Genomic DNA, 16,517 nt, shown 5'->3' with positions numbered 1-16,517 from the left:
AACTGTTATTTTAAACTAGATCTGCTGTGGTATAAACACTACAGTGCTACCAACAGGTCATTTGTCTTTTACAGGTGGGAGTCCTGGTGCACCTGTGGCCCCTTCATCACCCTCTTCTGCCCCGGGGTCCGGCCCCAGCGTGGAGCCCACAGAGCCAGAGTCTACCTCAGTGTCAGGAGGAGAGGACGGCCGCTCCATCACGCCCAGCCCGGCTGAACCAGAAGAGAACGACCCCGCTGTAGTCAGTCCAGAGACGGAGGATGAGAAAGCACTGCGTCTGCTCTACTGCTCCCTCTGTAAGGTGGCCGTCAACTCTGCGTCACAGCTGGACGCACATAACAGTGGTGAGCAGCTTCTCGGAGCATCTGCACTGAGGCTTTTCTGAACTGAACAGGAGCAGGTCTTACTCTGACAAATGCAAGTGACATAGCCTTTAAAAAAGGGTATTTTATCATGTCGTTGTTGCTGCAGTTTTAGAAAAGCAATAAGTAACTCAAGTGATCTTGTCATTGTGAAAAATTTCTTTATTAGAAACTATGAGTCAAAAAATGAAAAAATAAAAAAACAAGCAAGATACTGCACCTAGGTTATGATTTTTGGCGAGTTGGGTTGTGAGGAAATTTTTGAGACTAATTACATCAACATGATAATTAGCAACACACACGATTTTGGGTAACACTTTAGAATAATAGTCCATTAGTTAATTTTAGTTAATTTATTAATTAACATGAACAAACAATGTTCAATTCTGATTTGAATAATGCATTAGTAAATGTTGAAATTAACATCAACTAAGATTAATAAATGCTGTAGAAGGATTGTTCTTGATTAGATCATGTTAATTGAAGAAATTAACTAACATTAACTAATGGACCAAAGTGTTACCAAATTTTGTCATCTTTTTTTTTTTTCAAGAAATTAATGTTTTTCATTCAGCAAGGATGCATTCAATTGATTAAATGTTGCTGTAAAAAACATTCATGTTACAAAAGATTTCTGTTTCAAATAGATACTGTTCATTTGAACTTTCTGTTCATCTGAGAATCCTGAAAATCATGTTTTTTTTTTTTACAAAGACATTTGAAGCAGCACAACAGAATCAGAAATGTTTATTGAGCAGCATATTATTCTGATTTCTGCAGATCATGTGACACTGAAGACTGGAGTAATGATGCTGAAAATACAGCTGCACATCACAGAAATAAATTACATTTTAAAATGTATTCAAATAGGAAGCAGTTATTTTAAATTGCATAAATATTTAACATTATAACTGTGTTTTGGTCAAATAAATGGAGCATTGGTGAATGGAAGAAAGCTCTTTTAAAAGCATCAGAAATCTAACTGACTGCCTGTTCTGAAACACTTTTTGCTTCAGATAAATGTTGTGATGTGGAGCTGCTTGATTTGGTTCATGGTTTGGAACTTTTGAATGTTTTTTAAAAAAATATGCTTATGGAGAAAATGAATCATAAAAATACTGAAACCAAAGCTGTGGGTCACATAAGCTGCTTTTCCTTCGCTATTTGATCCAGCTGATCTGTATAATAGCTTTTTTTTTTTTCAAGTATTAAAGCAAAGACCTTTAGTTCAAGATCAGTGAGAACCATAAATTCGATCATACTTCTCTTTTATTCTTAGTTCTAATACATTAACAGTAATTGAATTTGAAATGTGATGCATCAGCACTAAAGACCACGTCCAGCCCTCACAGTTTTATTTTCTCTGGCGAATGTTTTGAACCTGCCATGTTTTGTTCCTCAGGCACCAAACACAAAACCATGCTGGAGGCTCGGAGTGGGATCGGCTCCATCAAATCGTTCCCCAGGGCCGGGGTGAAGAGCAAGCTGACCGCCCCCACTAAAGCAGACACGGGCCTGCAGAACAAGACATTCCACTGTGAAACCTGCGACGTGCACGTTAATTCAGAGACGCAGCTCAAGCAGGTGACTGTCTCTCTGAAAGAGGAAGTGCAGCATCAAAAGCAGCGCTGCATGGATTGCAGTCAAATAGTGTAAAGATCTCATTTGACTACAGGTTTTACTTGTAAGATTTCATTTATTAAGTAACCCTAATGCTGCCACACTACTGGAGGAGCTTAAGGTTTGTAAGGTTTCAAGATTTTAGTGAAATATAAACTAAAATAATAGAAATAATTGCCTATTTTTGATGTACAGTACCTGCTTTAAAGCAGTGGTTAAACTATGCAAAGATTAAAAATTAGAAAAATAGCTTTTTGAAGAAATATGCGTGAAATTCCATGTAATAAACGAAAGTTTACAATAAGTATTAATTGCTTTTATTTGTTGTTGTTATTGTTGCTATTATGCTATTACAAGCATGACATGATAGATAGATAGATAGATAGATAGATAGATAGATAGATAGATAGATAGATAGATAGATAGATAGATAGATAGAACGATAGATAGATAGACAGACAGACAGACAGACAGACAGACAGACAGACAGACAGACAGACAGATAGATAGATAGATAGATAGATAGATAGATAGATAGAACGATAGATAGATAGACAGACAGACAGACAGACAGACAGACAGACAGACAGATAGATAGATAGATCGATAGAGAGAGAGATAGATAGATAGATAGATAGATAGATAGATAGATAGATAGATAGATAGATAGATAGATAGATAGATAGATAGATAGATAGAACGATAGATAGATAGATAGACAGACAGACAGACAGACAGACAGATAGATAGATAGATAGATAGATAGATAGATAGATAGATAGATAGATAGATAGATAGAACGATAGATAGATAGATAGATAGATAGACAGACAGACAGACAGACAGACAGACAGACAGACAGATAGATAGATAGATAGATAGATAGATCGATAGAACGATAGATAGATAGATAGATAGATAGATAGATAGATAGATAGATAGATAGAGAGATAGATAGAACGATAGTGAGATAGATTGATAGATAGATAGATAGATAGATAGATAGATAGATAGATAGATAGATAGATAGATAGATAGATAGATAGATAGATAGATCTATCGATAGATAGATAGATAGATAGATAGATAGATAGATAGATAGATAGATAGATAGATAGATAGAACGATAGATAGATAGATAGATAGACAGACAGACAGACAGACAGATAGATAGATAGATAGATAGATAGATAGATAGATAGATAGATAGAACGATAGATAGATAGATAGATAGATAGATAGATAGATAGATAGATAGATAGATAGATCGACAGAGAGATAGATAGATAGATAGATAGATAGATAGATAGATAGATAGATAGATAGATAGATAGATAGATCTATCGATAGATAGATAGATAGATAGATAAAACAATAGATAGATAGATAGATAGATAGATAGATAGATAGATAGATAGATAGACAGACAGACAGACAGACAGACAGACAGACAGACAGACAGACAGACCGATAGATAGATAGATAGATAGATAGATAGATAGATAGATAGATAGATAGATAGATAGATAGATAGATAGATAGATAGATAGATAGATAGATAGATAGATAGATAGATAGATAGATAGAACGATAGATAGATAGACAGACAGACAGACAGACAGACAGATAGATAGATAGATCGATAGATAGATAGATAGATAGATAGATAGATAGATAGATAGATAGATAGATAGATAGATAGATAGATAGATAGATAGAACGATAGATAGATAGATAGATAGATAGACAGACAGACAGACAGACAGACAGACAGACAGACAGATAGATAGATAGATAGATAGATAGATAGATAGATAGACAGACAGACAGACAGACAGACAGATAGATAGATAGATAGATAGATCGATAGATCGATAGATAGATAGAACGATAGATAGATAGATAGATAGATAGATAGATAGATAGATAGAGAGATAGATAGAACGATAGTGAGATAGATTGATAGATAGATAGATAGATAGAGAGATAGAGAGATAGAGATAGATAGATAGATAGATAGATATATAGATAGATAGATAGATAGATAGATAGATAGATAGATAGATAGATAGAGCGATAGATGGATGGATGGATGGATGGATAGATATCATACATTCAGCATCATTCAGTCTAAGTAAATAATAAAGGATTGAATATTCTGTGATTTGTTTAGCTGTAAATGCTTGCGTCAAATAATCTGAACTGCAAACTGTAGTTGATTACAGCATTAAATGCTGTGATAGAATCTGTAAACTGTGTTTGTCAGCTCATCACATCTGTGTCACATTCTGTGTTTGTATCATCAGCATATCAGCAGCAGACGCCATAAAGACAGAGCTGCGGGGAAACCAGCCAAACCCAAGTACAGTCCTTACACCAAAACCCAAAGAGGAGCCCCCAAACAGACAGTAGGTCCCTGCGTCCTGTACAAAGAAAGAGAACTGAAAAGAAATGGAGAGAAAACCGATTTAGCAGCCTTGTTCATTTCAACACAAATGGAAACAATAAAGGCAGTTCTGTTTCGTGTTGCAAGTGGTACAGAAATGATGGGGTCAGCCCAGAATATTTCAAAATCAGATGTTGCATGATGGAGTGATGCCATATTTAATAACAACAACATGAAATGATTTCACAATACATTTAACATTCACGATGTGACACAATTCAGAGTGGAAAACTGTGCAGTGGAAATAATGAATACCAGGACTTCATTAGTGTATAATATTCATTTTTATATATATTAAATAATTGTAAAAATGGGGTCGTATGATCTTTTAATGTTTAATGCATATATATAAAAAAAGTCTAGTAAAACAGTACTATTGTGAAACATTATTACAATTTAACATATCGGGTTAATATTTGAAAATATTATTAAAATGTAATTTATTCCTGTGATTTTCTTTTTTTTTGTACTGTATGTCAGCAGGAAAAGTTATTTCGGAGACAAAGGAAACCATTATGTTTTGATGAACACTTCTCGAATAACACATCCTGATGAATTATACATATCCAGACCGTTTATTAAAGCGATAGTTTTCCCAAAAAAGAAAATGCTGTCATTGTTTACTCACCCTTGTGTCGTTCCAAACCCGGACGCTGATATTGTTTCCGCTTTGTTCCATGCAACAACAGCTGATAGTGACCACATCTGTCAAGCTCACTGTGAAAGATCTTCAGTGACTGATTCGAACTGATCTGTTCCTCAAACAAAACCTGTCACATGACCTGGAAGTTAGCGCATGCATGAGTCATGTGGACTACTGTTGTGGTGCTTGCGGTCACTCTGAACCGTTGTTTTATTGAACTGTTTGGTGTTCCACGGAAACAAACAACCACATACGGGTCTGGAGCTACATCAACATAGTGAGCTATCGCTGGAATCAACTAACATATGATTGCATAGCATTGTAGGGTTTAGCTGCGATACCCATTTGACTACAGATTTTACAAATGAAATTTAATCTGCACACACAAATATATGCCGATGCTCATTTATTCCATCAATGCCACGAAATTACTACAAAGAAAGTGCCAAGTACAAAATGTTTTTTGAGTTTAATCCTAAATCAGTGATACTTTGATGGAATACATGTAGATGAGCTTTGACCTTTATTTTTGTGTGCATATCCTTCTTTCGTTTTCTTTTATATTTATATGTATTATTTGTATTTTTTAATTGTTAATAATGAAATAAGAATTTAAAATTATTATGGAATTTATTTCCGTCACTGTGAAAAACAACACATTAAATATATATTGTGCAATTACATTTAATGAACATATACAATAATTTAGTTTTTTTTTATTGTTATTATTACTATTATTATACTGTTAAATATAATTTGGTGTGTGTGTGTGTATATATATATATATATATATATATTTATTTATTTATTTATTTTTTTTTTTTTTGCATTTATCATTATTTTAGTTTTTCTTTCTCCAAATCTTAGAATTTCATAATTTCTTTAATAGTAATAATAAAAAAAAAAATGACTTGTAATTTTGTCAAAGATGAGATATATATATATATATGTACACATACACATTTCTGACCCTGGACCACAAAACCAGTCTTAAGTGTAAGTATATTTTTAAAAAATGATTAATACATGCAGAATATATAATCTCTCCATTGATGTATGGTTTGTTAGGATAAGACACTATTTGGTCAAGATACAATTATTATTTATTGAAAATCTGGATTCTGAGGGTGCAAAACAATCTAAATATTGAGAAAATTGCCTATAAAGTAGTTTAAATGAAGTTCTTAGCAATGTATATCACTAATCACGTTTTGATATATTAACAGTAGGAAATTTACAAAATATCTTCATGGAAGAAAAGAAAAGAATAATCTATAATTTTGCTACAAATATACCCCAGAGACTTAAGACTGATTTTGTGCTCCAGGGTCACAAATATGAATCATGTCGAAGAGTTTTAATATATTATTATAGATTATAATTTGTATATTTTACTAGTTAAAAAAAAACAAAATATTTAAAAACCTGTCCTCTGTCCAGCAGGTGAAGATGCCGGCAGGTAAAGAGCTGTGTCCACCGCTGACCACCAGGATAATGCCGTCACACCTTGCAGCTGTCGCTGCTGCAGCCGCCGCCATTGGCTCCTTCTTCCCGCTGCGTGCCTGCCATAACCCCGCCCTCTTTCAGACTCAGTCCCTCCCCGCCGCGCTGCTACGCCCTGCACCGGGGCCAATTAGGACTGCTCACACGCCTGTACTGTTTGCCCCTTATTGACCTTTGAACTATGACCTCTGGGGGATCGGATCATTAACCCTTCCATCTCCCCATACCGAGATCCAATGCGCGATATCGCAATAATTTAAAGACAAAAAACGAACCAGGTAACTATGCATCATCAATTACATGTGACACACTGACGTTAAGCTATAAATGTATTGGTGGAGATTTGATTTTTATTTTTGTTCTTTCTGTATGGAAACATCATGATTCATCATTATCATCGCTTAGAGTACAAGAGTGATTTGTAAATTTAAGGTGAGTTTGAGAACACCATGTGGGAAATGAAAAGTTGTATTTCTCTGCTGTTTTGCACTTTAAGTCTATCTGTGGTTGATTTCAGTGCTTTAGATGTCTAGATCTCTCTGTTTCCAGCTGTTGGTGTAAAAGTTCAGCAGGGCTTCATTTGTCAATGGACCCGCTTCACATTTCTGTGGATCTCAGAAACGGTCACCATAGACTTCTATAGTTGTGAATGGAAACTACAACAAATATTATTTTTTGGTTCCCATTAGCTTCAGTAGAAGAAAAGCATTTCTATGTCTTCAAAAAAGAGGAAGAAATATCTATTCATATATAATATCAACAAAATCCTATCAAAATCATAATCAATTACGCTGGTCAGAAAACAGAAATATGTCATATTTGTCATCACTCCCTCAAAAAAAATACAAAAAAAATAATACTTTGAAACTTTTTTCACTCTGAAAATTTCTGTTTATTTTCCAAAATTAAGAATTTATTATTAATCATACATTCATTTCAAAAAATAATAATTGTAATCGTTGTCTGTTCTTAAAATTTAATTAATGAAACATTTGTCATCACTTCCTCAAAAACTTTACTGTGTAATAATTTGCACTCAGAAATTTCTGGTAATTTTACAAATAAAGAAACATCAGTTACCACATTTAATTAAATGAAAGATTTCCACCTAAAACTTAAATGCAGAGGTAAAAAAAAAAAAAAAAAAAAGCAAAGTATAGTGTTATAAATATTCATGAAAATAGTACAAAAAAACTTGCTAGTTTTACAGTGTTAATAACTCTGGAAGTGCATCTGTGAAAAAGGTCCATTAAGACATAATGGAATAATTTATTGGTGGTGGATCTGGCAGGTTTGGGACACTAACTGTGCATTTTTTTATACAGTTAAAACTTAGTTTCAGATAATAACAAAAAATGTCATGTGACTGATCACGCTCAAGATTGTCATGTTAATTCTGATGTTGATCTTAAGAATGTTAAGGCTGCTGACATCAAAGACGGTTAAATAAAAGTTAATTACACGGATTTAAGTGTTTGCATCCCAATTCCAGATCCAGATCCAGCTTTTCCAATAGAAATGAAGCCCTGCTGAACCTGCTTGTGAATGTGTGTGTGTGTGTGTGTGTACAGCAGAACTTGGGGAAGATAAGAGGGTGATTTCCAAAGTAAAATGCTGCTGATTTATGTCAAAGCAAGGTTAAAAATATAGTGGGATGTTTGCTAAACAGATGAATATGTAAATGTGCAGGAGTGTGTTTGCGTGTGTGGGTGTGTGTGTGGGGTGAGTTAACCGTCTTTTCACCTGAAGTCGTCCCTGGAAACATCTCATGAATATTACATGAGCTACTGGGGCCACAAAGCTTGTCTGTCTCTTCTTGCAATGTGAAAAACGATAAACATTTTCAAATAAAGAATCCTGCTTTGTTTACTTCCTTGTTTAAAAAATATATATATAATAATCACTTAAATATGGAGAATGTACACACACACACACACACACACACTACCCTTCAAAAGTTAAATTCCTAATTTTGAACAAGGACATGTTAAATTAAGACACAGTAAAGACATTTATAATGCTACAAAAGATTTATATTTCAAATAAATGCTGTTTCTATTCATTCAAAGAATCATGAATTAAAAAAATTATCATGGAAAAAAAAATATTAAGCAGCAAAAACTGTTTATAACCAAAATATCCGCATATCGTGATTTCTGAAGATCATGTGACACTGAAGACTAGAGTAATGATGCTGAAAATTCAGCTCACGGGAATAAATTATATTTTACAATATAATATAATACAGCCATTTTAAATTTTATAAAAATATTTTACAATATTACTGTTTTTATTGTATTTTTTATCAAATTAATTAAACTTTGTGAGCAGAACCTAAACTTTTGAACACTGAATTTGTTTAAAGAAATATATTCTTCAAAATTAAAATACATACTCCGCTTTCTGCCATCCCAAATATACATTATTTTCTTTATTCTTTGAAACTTTAAAGACTATCTAAACTTTCTGTAAACCCCTTAAAAGAATAGTTCTCCCAAAAGTGAGGTTGTTTCCTCATCAGATTTGGAGAAATATAGCATTCCATCACTTGATCACCAATGGATACTACACAGTGAATGGGTGCCGTCAGATTTGTTCCTCCTTATTTTCACAGCTTTTTGGTTATCGTTTCACAAGACGTTATTTGATGATCTGAAGTGGTGTGGATTACTGTGATGTTTTTTTTTCCAGCTGTTTGGACTCTCATTCTGACGGCACCCATTCACTACAGAGCATCCATTGGTGAATTTCTCCACATCTTCATCTTGGATGGAAGAGTACATTTTCAGTTTTGGGTGAACTGTTCTTTTAAAGGTCTCATAAAAGTAGTCCATGCGTTTTTCCAAGTCTTCTTAAGTCATATGATTGCTTTGTTTGAGAAACAAACCCAGAACTTGGTTGTTAGGGTAATTTTTTCCTATGCATTTTCGAATCTGCAATCATGTATGTAACACTAGAGAACCAACCGTGTTTGCCATTAAACGTCGACCTCACTGTCAACCTTAGTTGTGTGGAAAAACAAAGCTCAGATATTTTGCAGAGCATTTCTTTTCATGTTTCACAGAAGAAAGAAAATAAAGGGTTGCAACGACCCGAGGGTGATTAAAGATGACAAAAAATTGCTTGCTTGCTTGCGAACTATTGCTTGAATGGATTGTGTCGAGAAAAAAAATGCACGCCAATTATCTCAACTTTGCTTGTTTTGGTCCACGAGCCGGTAAAAGTGAGTCACACTTTCAGTTGCTAATCAGCAAATCTACAATTTACCTCTATTCAAAACAAGACAAAAGTGCCTATAAAAAGCCAATATAAACTGTGTTTTTAAACAAGCGGTGGTTTCCAGGAGGTTCTGTATGTGTTATGAAACTCCACTGCCATCAATTTCACTTTCTGACATTCCTGTATGAGTCACATTTGTCAAAAGCTCATAAGTTAGCAGACACGGGGCTGAATAACTCATACTCTCCGCGGACTTTCTCGTGAACTTTCTTGAAACCTCTTACATAAATCCATGCTATGACTTGATCTGTGTTGAAAAGCGGCAGGTGCGCCGGTCCAGAAGTGACGGAGCCAGCGGTCTGATGAGCAAACAGTAATGCTAGCGGAGAGTGAAATGCTGGCGTGGTCTTGCTGTCTCTCAAACCATAATGGTGAACATCTGCATGTAGGAGTCGATATGTTCTGTTTGAGCGGACGGTCAGTTCCATGATAGAAGGCAAGCTGTATACTATCCAAACCAGGAGCCAAATCAGATTCCGGTTATCTGGATTTTTTTCATTGTTGTTGTGTCATTTAAACCATTGCTGAATTAAAAAAACGAATAATGTGTGTGGAACATGCATATTTCTTTCTATTCTGAAAACATATACTTAGCACTTAACATGCACTGTCAAGCACTATATCATGGTCTATATGATGCATGCTATATGAGGTCTTCTGTAGCCATGCAATCATTTTTTTGAGAAACAAACTGAATTTGTAATACCCCTCCCCATAGCTATTAAATGCATATGTTATGCATAAGTAGTATTAGTCATAAGTAGCACAGGTATATTTGTAGCAATAGCCAACAATACACTGTATGGGTCAAAATTTATTATTTTTCTTTTATGCCAAAAATCATTAGGATATTAAGTAAAGTGTCAATTTTACGTATTTACGTATATGTAAAAAGCTATTTCAGAGGTACCCTTATGACTGGTTTTGTGGTCCAGGGTCACATTTATTATTACAATTTAATTTTTTTATATTTCAATGCAATTTAATATTTAGATTCACTACTTTTCAAAATGTTGGGGTTAAGATATATATATATATATATATATATATATATAAGGCTGCATTTATTTGATTAATATTAATAAAAAAAATTATAAAATTATTACAATTTACAATTACTGTTTTCTTTTTTAATATATTTTAAAATGTAATTTATTTCTGTGATCCAAGCTGAATATTCAGCATCATTGCTCTAGTCTTCAGTGGCACATGTTCTTCCATAAATCATTCTAATATGATAATTTGCTGCTTACATTTCGTATTAAGTTGAACACAGTTGGGCTGCTTCATATTGTTTTTTTTTTTTTTTTTTTTTTTTTTTTTTTTTTTGGAAAAAATTATAAAAAAAAAATTCAGGATTCTTTGTTGAATAGAAACTCCAAAAGAAATGTTATGCTACATATTTTTTGTAAAAGTGGTAGAAGATATACTGTATTTTATTTACTGCCTATTTTACTTAATGTATTTACGGTAACACTTTAGAATAGGTAACGCTTGTTAACTATTAACTACGAGATTTCTCTCAATAAATTCTTAATTTGCTGCTTATTAATAGTTAGTAAGGTAGTCGTTAGGTTTAGGTATTGGTTAAGATTAGGGATGTAGAATAAGGTCAAGTAGAATAAGGCATTACTATGTTCTTAATTAGCACTAATACATGGCTAATATTCTAGTAATATGCATGCTAATAAGCTAATAAGTAATAAGCAACTAATAGGTGTTACCTATTCTAAAGTGTCACCTATTCACTGTCTATTTAACTTTATTTAATACCAAAAATGATCAGTGCATGTGGTTCCTTTTGACAATGATCTTATCATGAACCATTATCCAATATTTGTGTGTTTGGATGTATCCTTGTATTTCTGTGTATTCTGAAGCTTATTTCATTGTTAGATTAGAAACTCATTCTAGCTTCACATGTAGAGACCCATGTTAATGCATATGTTGGACATTAAAAATGGTGAACAAATGAGGTTAAATTTTGCTGTCTTAAAAGCAAGCTAACTATGTTGGTAGTAGACATCTAACAAGCCCTTAATTTGTGTCCACATACAGTGGGTGGTTTGTGAAGACACAAGTTTGAGTAAATGATGACAGGATGTTCATTTCTTGGTGAACTATTCCTTTAACAAGACTGACAGACTCTCTGAAATGTGGTCGTGGAAAAATGCACTCGTTTCAACATCGATCCATAAATGAATGCTAACGCTATTTCGAAAGCGTTCATGATGCATTTGAATCACGAGATGTTTTGAGAAGGCCGTGTGTGTTTGGGATGTCGTTCACAACAAGGTGGATTTATTTCCAGAAATCCATTTTTCATAGTGTCCCGGCACACAGTAGAACACTTTACTCAGCAGTCGAAGCCTCGCACTTTTCTTCAAGTGCCTGGGGGGAGATCTAAAGAAGACTAATGGAACATGACGATCCTCGGAGGACGAGCGAGGAGATTCAAGCGCTCCGGTCGCCTGTGCGCCGCTTTGATTCCTGATCATGACAAATGCAGTAATTAGCATTCTAGTCCAAGAGGAGTGAGTTCTCTTTATTCCTGCAGGTTTGTAGCAGAGCCTGCTAAGTACGTCTGGCCTGTCTTCATCCCTGATGCCGTGCCGAGACAGACCGAAGCCGGCATGAAGGGCTTGCATCCTGTGTTTCCAGCTGGGCTCTCTTGGATTTTAGGAATTGTTTTAAACATTAGCAGACTCGAGATGATGTTATCCGTCATTGGTGCACCTGATATGACCAAAGACAATTACAGGTTGTAATAAGCGAACTGAAGTTGCTTTTAAGCAAGATGGATAGAGTAATCTGTGACATTGACTCGAGAAGGCTCATTTGATCTGAGCTTGGAAGAAGGTCATTCTTATTACTTTGTGGTCAAGTATCACTGTGTTACTCATACTTTGGGATTTGAACGAAGCCTTTAGACCTGAGTATTGTTTTTAAGCATCTGGCTTGTCCTTGTTGTTATGAACATGAATGATGCTGTATCTCTAACTGTGTTTTGTTGTTGAGGGGAGGTGCACTTTTGTTTTGCTAACCAATCAGACAATTTTTACTTGAAAAAACAAGTATATGTATGTATATATATATATATATATATATATATATATATATATATATTCTTTTGACTAATAATTGTGCATTTAGAAATACATACTCAGAGCAAAAAATACCTTTGCAATTTGATTCTGATTTTGAAATGTGGTCTCTTTCTGATTTGGTCGTTTAAAATACTGTTCATAATTAAATTACAAAGCATACTGATGAACTTAAACTGGAATGACAGTCAACACCTCAGAGTCCATGAGAGATCTGGATGTGTGCAGCTGAAAATATATCATTAATTGTATTTTGGATCAGAAGTTAAAGTGCAAAGCGCTCATTATAACACGAGGCTTCAGCTCAGACTACAGGAATCCAGATATAAAAAAAAGAAATCCCCAAGTGCCATTTAAATCGCAAGGCACAAAAAAACTTAACAATCAATGAAAAAAAAAAAATGCATTCACGAAGTGAAATGACTATTCAAAAAATAATATAAACTGCCAACCATTTTCTGTATAAAATAAAGACTCTGGATCAAATAGCAATGTTGGTGCCATTGAGTCGTTAGCAGCTAATTCTATTAAAGTTAATTTCCACATACCTGTATCTTTAATATTTTCCAGTCTGAATGCATAATGCATGTTCACTGTGTATACAGTGCACCCTTAAGAGTTATTCAGAACAGATCATGAGTTCGAACACAATAAAAGCTGTCCTAAAGTTAAGAGTAACTGCACATTATGAGGTTTAACTGCTGCCTGCGGCTCCAGCACTAAAGCCCTGACAGAAATTATACCTTGTTCTGTTTAGCTATCGTTAACCTCCAGAGTTCTCACTGGCAGATTTCAGTGTCATTAAACCACAGCGTTTCTTTGAAAAGGACGGAAGGCCATCAAAAATGCATTTGCTAAATAACCCAAATGCAGAGCACTCAAAGAGCAGTGCACTTAAAGGTATAGTTCATCCCATATTCCATTTCCTCACCCTTGTGTCATTTCAAACCCATAAGACTTTCTTTTGGGAACAATTTGTTGTCTGACTATAGAGGGTAGACAGGGCCAAAACTCAATATGCACTGTTCTTCCACATTAACACATTTTGAACACATTTATTTTGTATTAGCAGACATGCACGTTCTGTCCATGTTGAGGCATCTGTTTTCACAGTATTTCTTTAGTACATGTCAAGACGTACAGTTTTACTGCATAAAGACGACAAATTTGAATGTGTCTCTCAATGCGCACACTCTGGCCGTGCTTGTAATACTTTTTAAAGCAGATTTACCTCTATACTGTATTAATCCTTTCTTTAATTGATTGTGGCATTGCTTTACTGATATCTACTGTGCTAGAGTAAATTAATTCCAGTCGTGACTACTCTCTGAGAGTTTAGCATGGTAATATGCATGGCAATGTTAATGTGTTTGGTGTTGCTGGAATGGATCTGCTAAGCTGCTGCTGTGGCAGAGCAAGAACCGAGACTTGCTATTGCCAAAACATCCACATAAATGATGCTGTGGGTGTGAGCATGTAGGACGTACTACTCTTTCACATATAACATGTATGAAATAACCCCCATGTAAAACAAACATGAAATTACCCCGTAGCAGATCCACACAGGTGGAGCTGGGGAAGGTGGAGGGTTTCTGAAGTGTGCTGCCACTGCTACAGCAAGCACTTGCCAAGTATTGAATGTAGAGCAGCTGATGCAAAAAGAAACCAATCAGCTGTGCCAATGTGAATGATGGTCTAATTGTATCAGCTTGAGTTAGAACCTATCGGCCTGCACCATCTAGAGTTTCATGACAGAATTTGTATTAATGTTACAATGCAAATTAAGACTTTTCTGCTTGGGAAAGAGCATTGAATTAAACAACTACAAAGGACGTGATAAATCATGACATAAGACTGACATCACACCAAAATAAACCGATGCATGAACAAATATGTCTGAACTTTGCATACAGTATATGCAAACAAGCGTACCATTACAACATCCTTCATTAATAAACATGATTTCTAATATTTGTATACATATGCACCAACGGACCATAACTCTAAGCAAATAAAGTTTCAAATACAGTGATTTTATTGGCTGCTGTGCATGTTGCATTAACATAAACACACAGTGTGTGCTAACAGTCAAATTTCATGCACTCCACAAAGACTTTTGACCCTTGCCTGCCATACAGGTGAGCTTCTGCTGATCAATGTAAATATGCGAATAAAAGTCTATATTAAATCTGTTCAATATATAAAGCAATCAAGTCTCTTCAAAGAGTTTGGACTAAACTTTTTTACGATCTCTTCAGGAAGGTTTTGAATCATCAATGTGGGAGTTGTGTAGACTGTCAACGGAGGGCCAGAAATCTATCAGATTTCATAAAAAAATATCTTAATTTGTGTTTCAATGAAGAAAACAAACTTAATTTGTGTTTCTATCATTTCTGGGTGAGCTGTACCTTTAAGGCCTTTAGTGAGGAAAAAAAAAGTCCTCAACTTCTTAATGTTTTCCATAAAAACTTTATAATGTTTGCCTTAAGGCTGGATTAAGGAATATGGAGGGTGGGAAAAAAGCATAAAATCGATCGTTAGGAGCGCATCTCAAGGGTCTAGGAAAGAAAAGCCTAAATCGCTTCAGATGTTTCCAGTTCATTTCCATAAAGAGATAAAGAGTGTTTTTACAGGCGTGATGTGAGTTATTCACACTGTCTGACTGTTGCTAAGGCTTTATGCATCACAGTAACAGCGGTTTTGGTTCTGAGGATGGCTGTTTCCAAACGGATCAGGACCTATTTTGGGAAATGTGCAAATGACTAATGCATCCATGTTTAGATTGTAATTTATTGCATAGGATAACATGACATATGACATTTAATTAAAAGGCTATTTCAGTCCTGTGAACTGTCCTTGACATCTGCAACACATTTTACTTATTCATATATATATCTGATTGAAACAGGATTTTAACGAGAAAACAGAGATTTTATCCATCAGGAATTGACTGGATTGGTGTTGGGTTCTAGAATGGAGTCAAGTAGCTGGTAAGGAGATATTTTTAAAAGATGGCTTCTTTTTTTTTTTTTGCATAACACGGAATTGTTCAACATTATTGTTCAAATTATGGGGTAGATACTTAGGGTGACCAGGTGTCCCAGTTTATCTAACATTCTCAGTTTTATAAGGTCTGTTTTGACTAATTAATTCCAGAATGAAATAATGCACGGAATCAGAACAGAATGAAACAATGCATGGATAGTGTGTAGCATTGCAATGTTGAGAAGTTGCATTCACATACTTGCAATAGTCTGATTTAGCCTAAATGTAAATTCAGATATAAATCTGGAGAAAATAATAATAATAATAATTATATATATATATATATATATATATATATATATATATATATATATATATATATATATATATATATATATATAAACATACATATTTTATTTGCAGTCCGTTCTGTCCAAAATTTGAATAAACTCAATAAAAAAAATCTATATATTTAGTTAATATTCTCAATTAACTTTTGTTTTTATATTTTCAGTTTTTAGTTTAATTTGTAAATAATTTTTTCATATACTTTTGTGATTTTTTCTTATCAGTAT

General features: G+C 34.2%; 1 protein-coding gene across 5 annotated transcripts in view; it reads left to right on the top strand.

Annotated features, from left to right (window-relative positions):
• Positions 1-8,443, top strand: part of LOC127974279 (zinc finger protein 385D) — an 89,587-nt gene extending 81,144 nt beyond the window's left edge. For 3 of the 5 annotated variants that reach the window (XM_052577463.1, XM_052577458.1, XM_052577460.1), the window contains 4 exons: positions 75-344; positions 1,765-1,946; positions 4,289-4,390; positions 6,512-8,443. In XM_052577463.1, the coding sequence (XP_052433423.1) occupies positions 75-344; positions 1,765-1,946; positions 4,289-4,390; positions 6,512-6,745 (788 nt within the window). In that variant the 3' untranslated portion in view covers positions 6,746-8,443. The remainder of the gene's footprint in view (positions 1-74; positions 345-1,764; positions 1,947-4,288; positions 4,391-6,511) is intronic. The other 2 variants (XM_052577459.1, XM_052577461.1) reach the window with 1 other exon arrangement.
• Positions 8,444-16,517: the final 8,074 nt, after the last annotated feature.

This window comes from Carassius gibelio, chromosome B16, assembly GCF_023724105.1.
Source record: "Carassius gibelio isolate Cgi1373 ecotype wild population from Czech Republic chromosome B16, carGib1.2-hapl.c, whole genome shotgun sequence".
Classification (NCBI taxonomy): domain Eukaryota; kingdom Metazoa; phylum Chordata; class Actinopteri; order Cypriniformes; family Cyprinidae; genus Carassius; species Carassius gibelio.
Note: the sequence above shows the minus strand (reverse complement) of the source record. Positions and strands in the feature narration are given on the sequence as shown.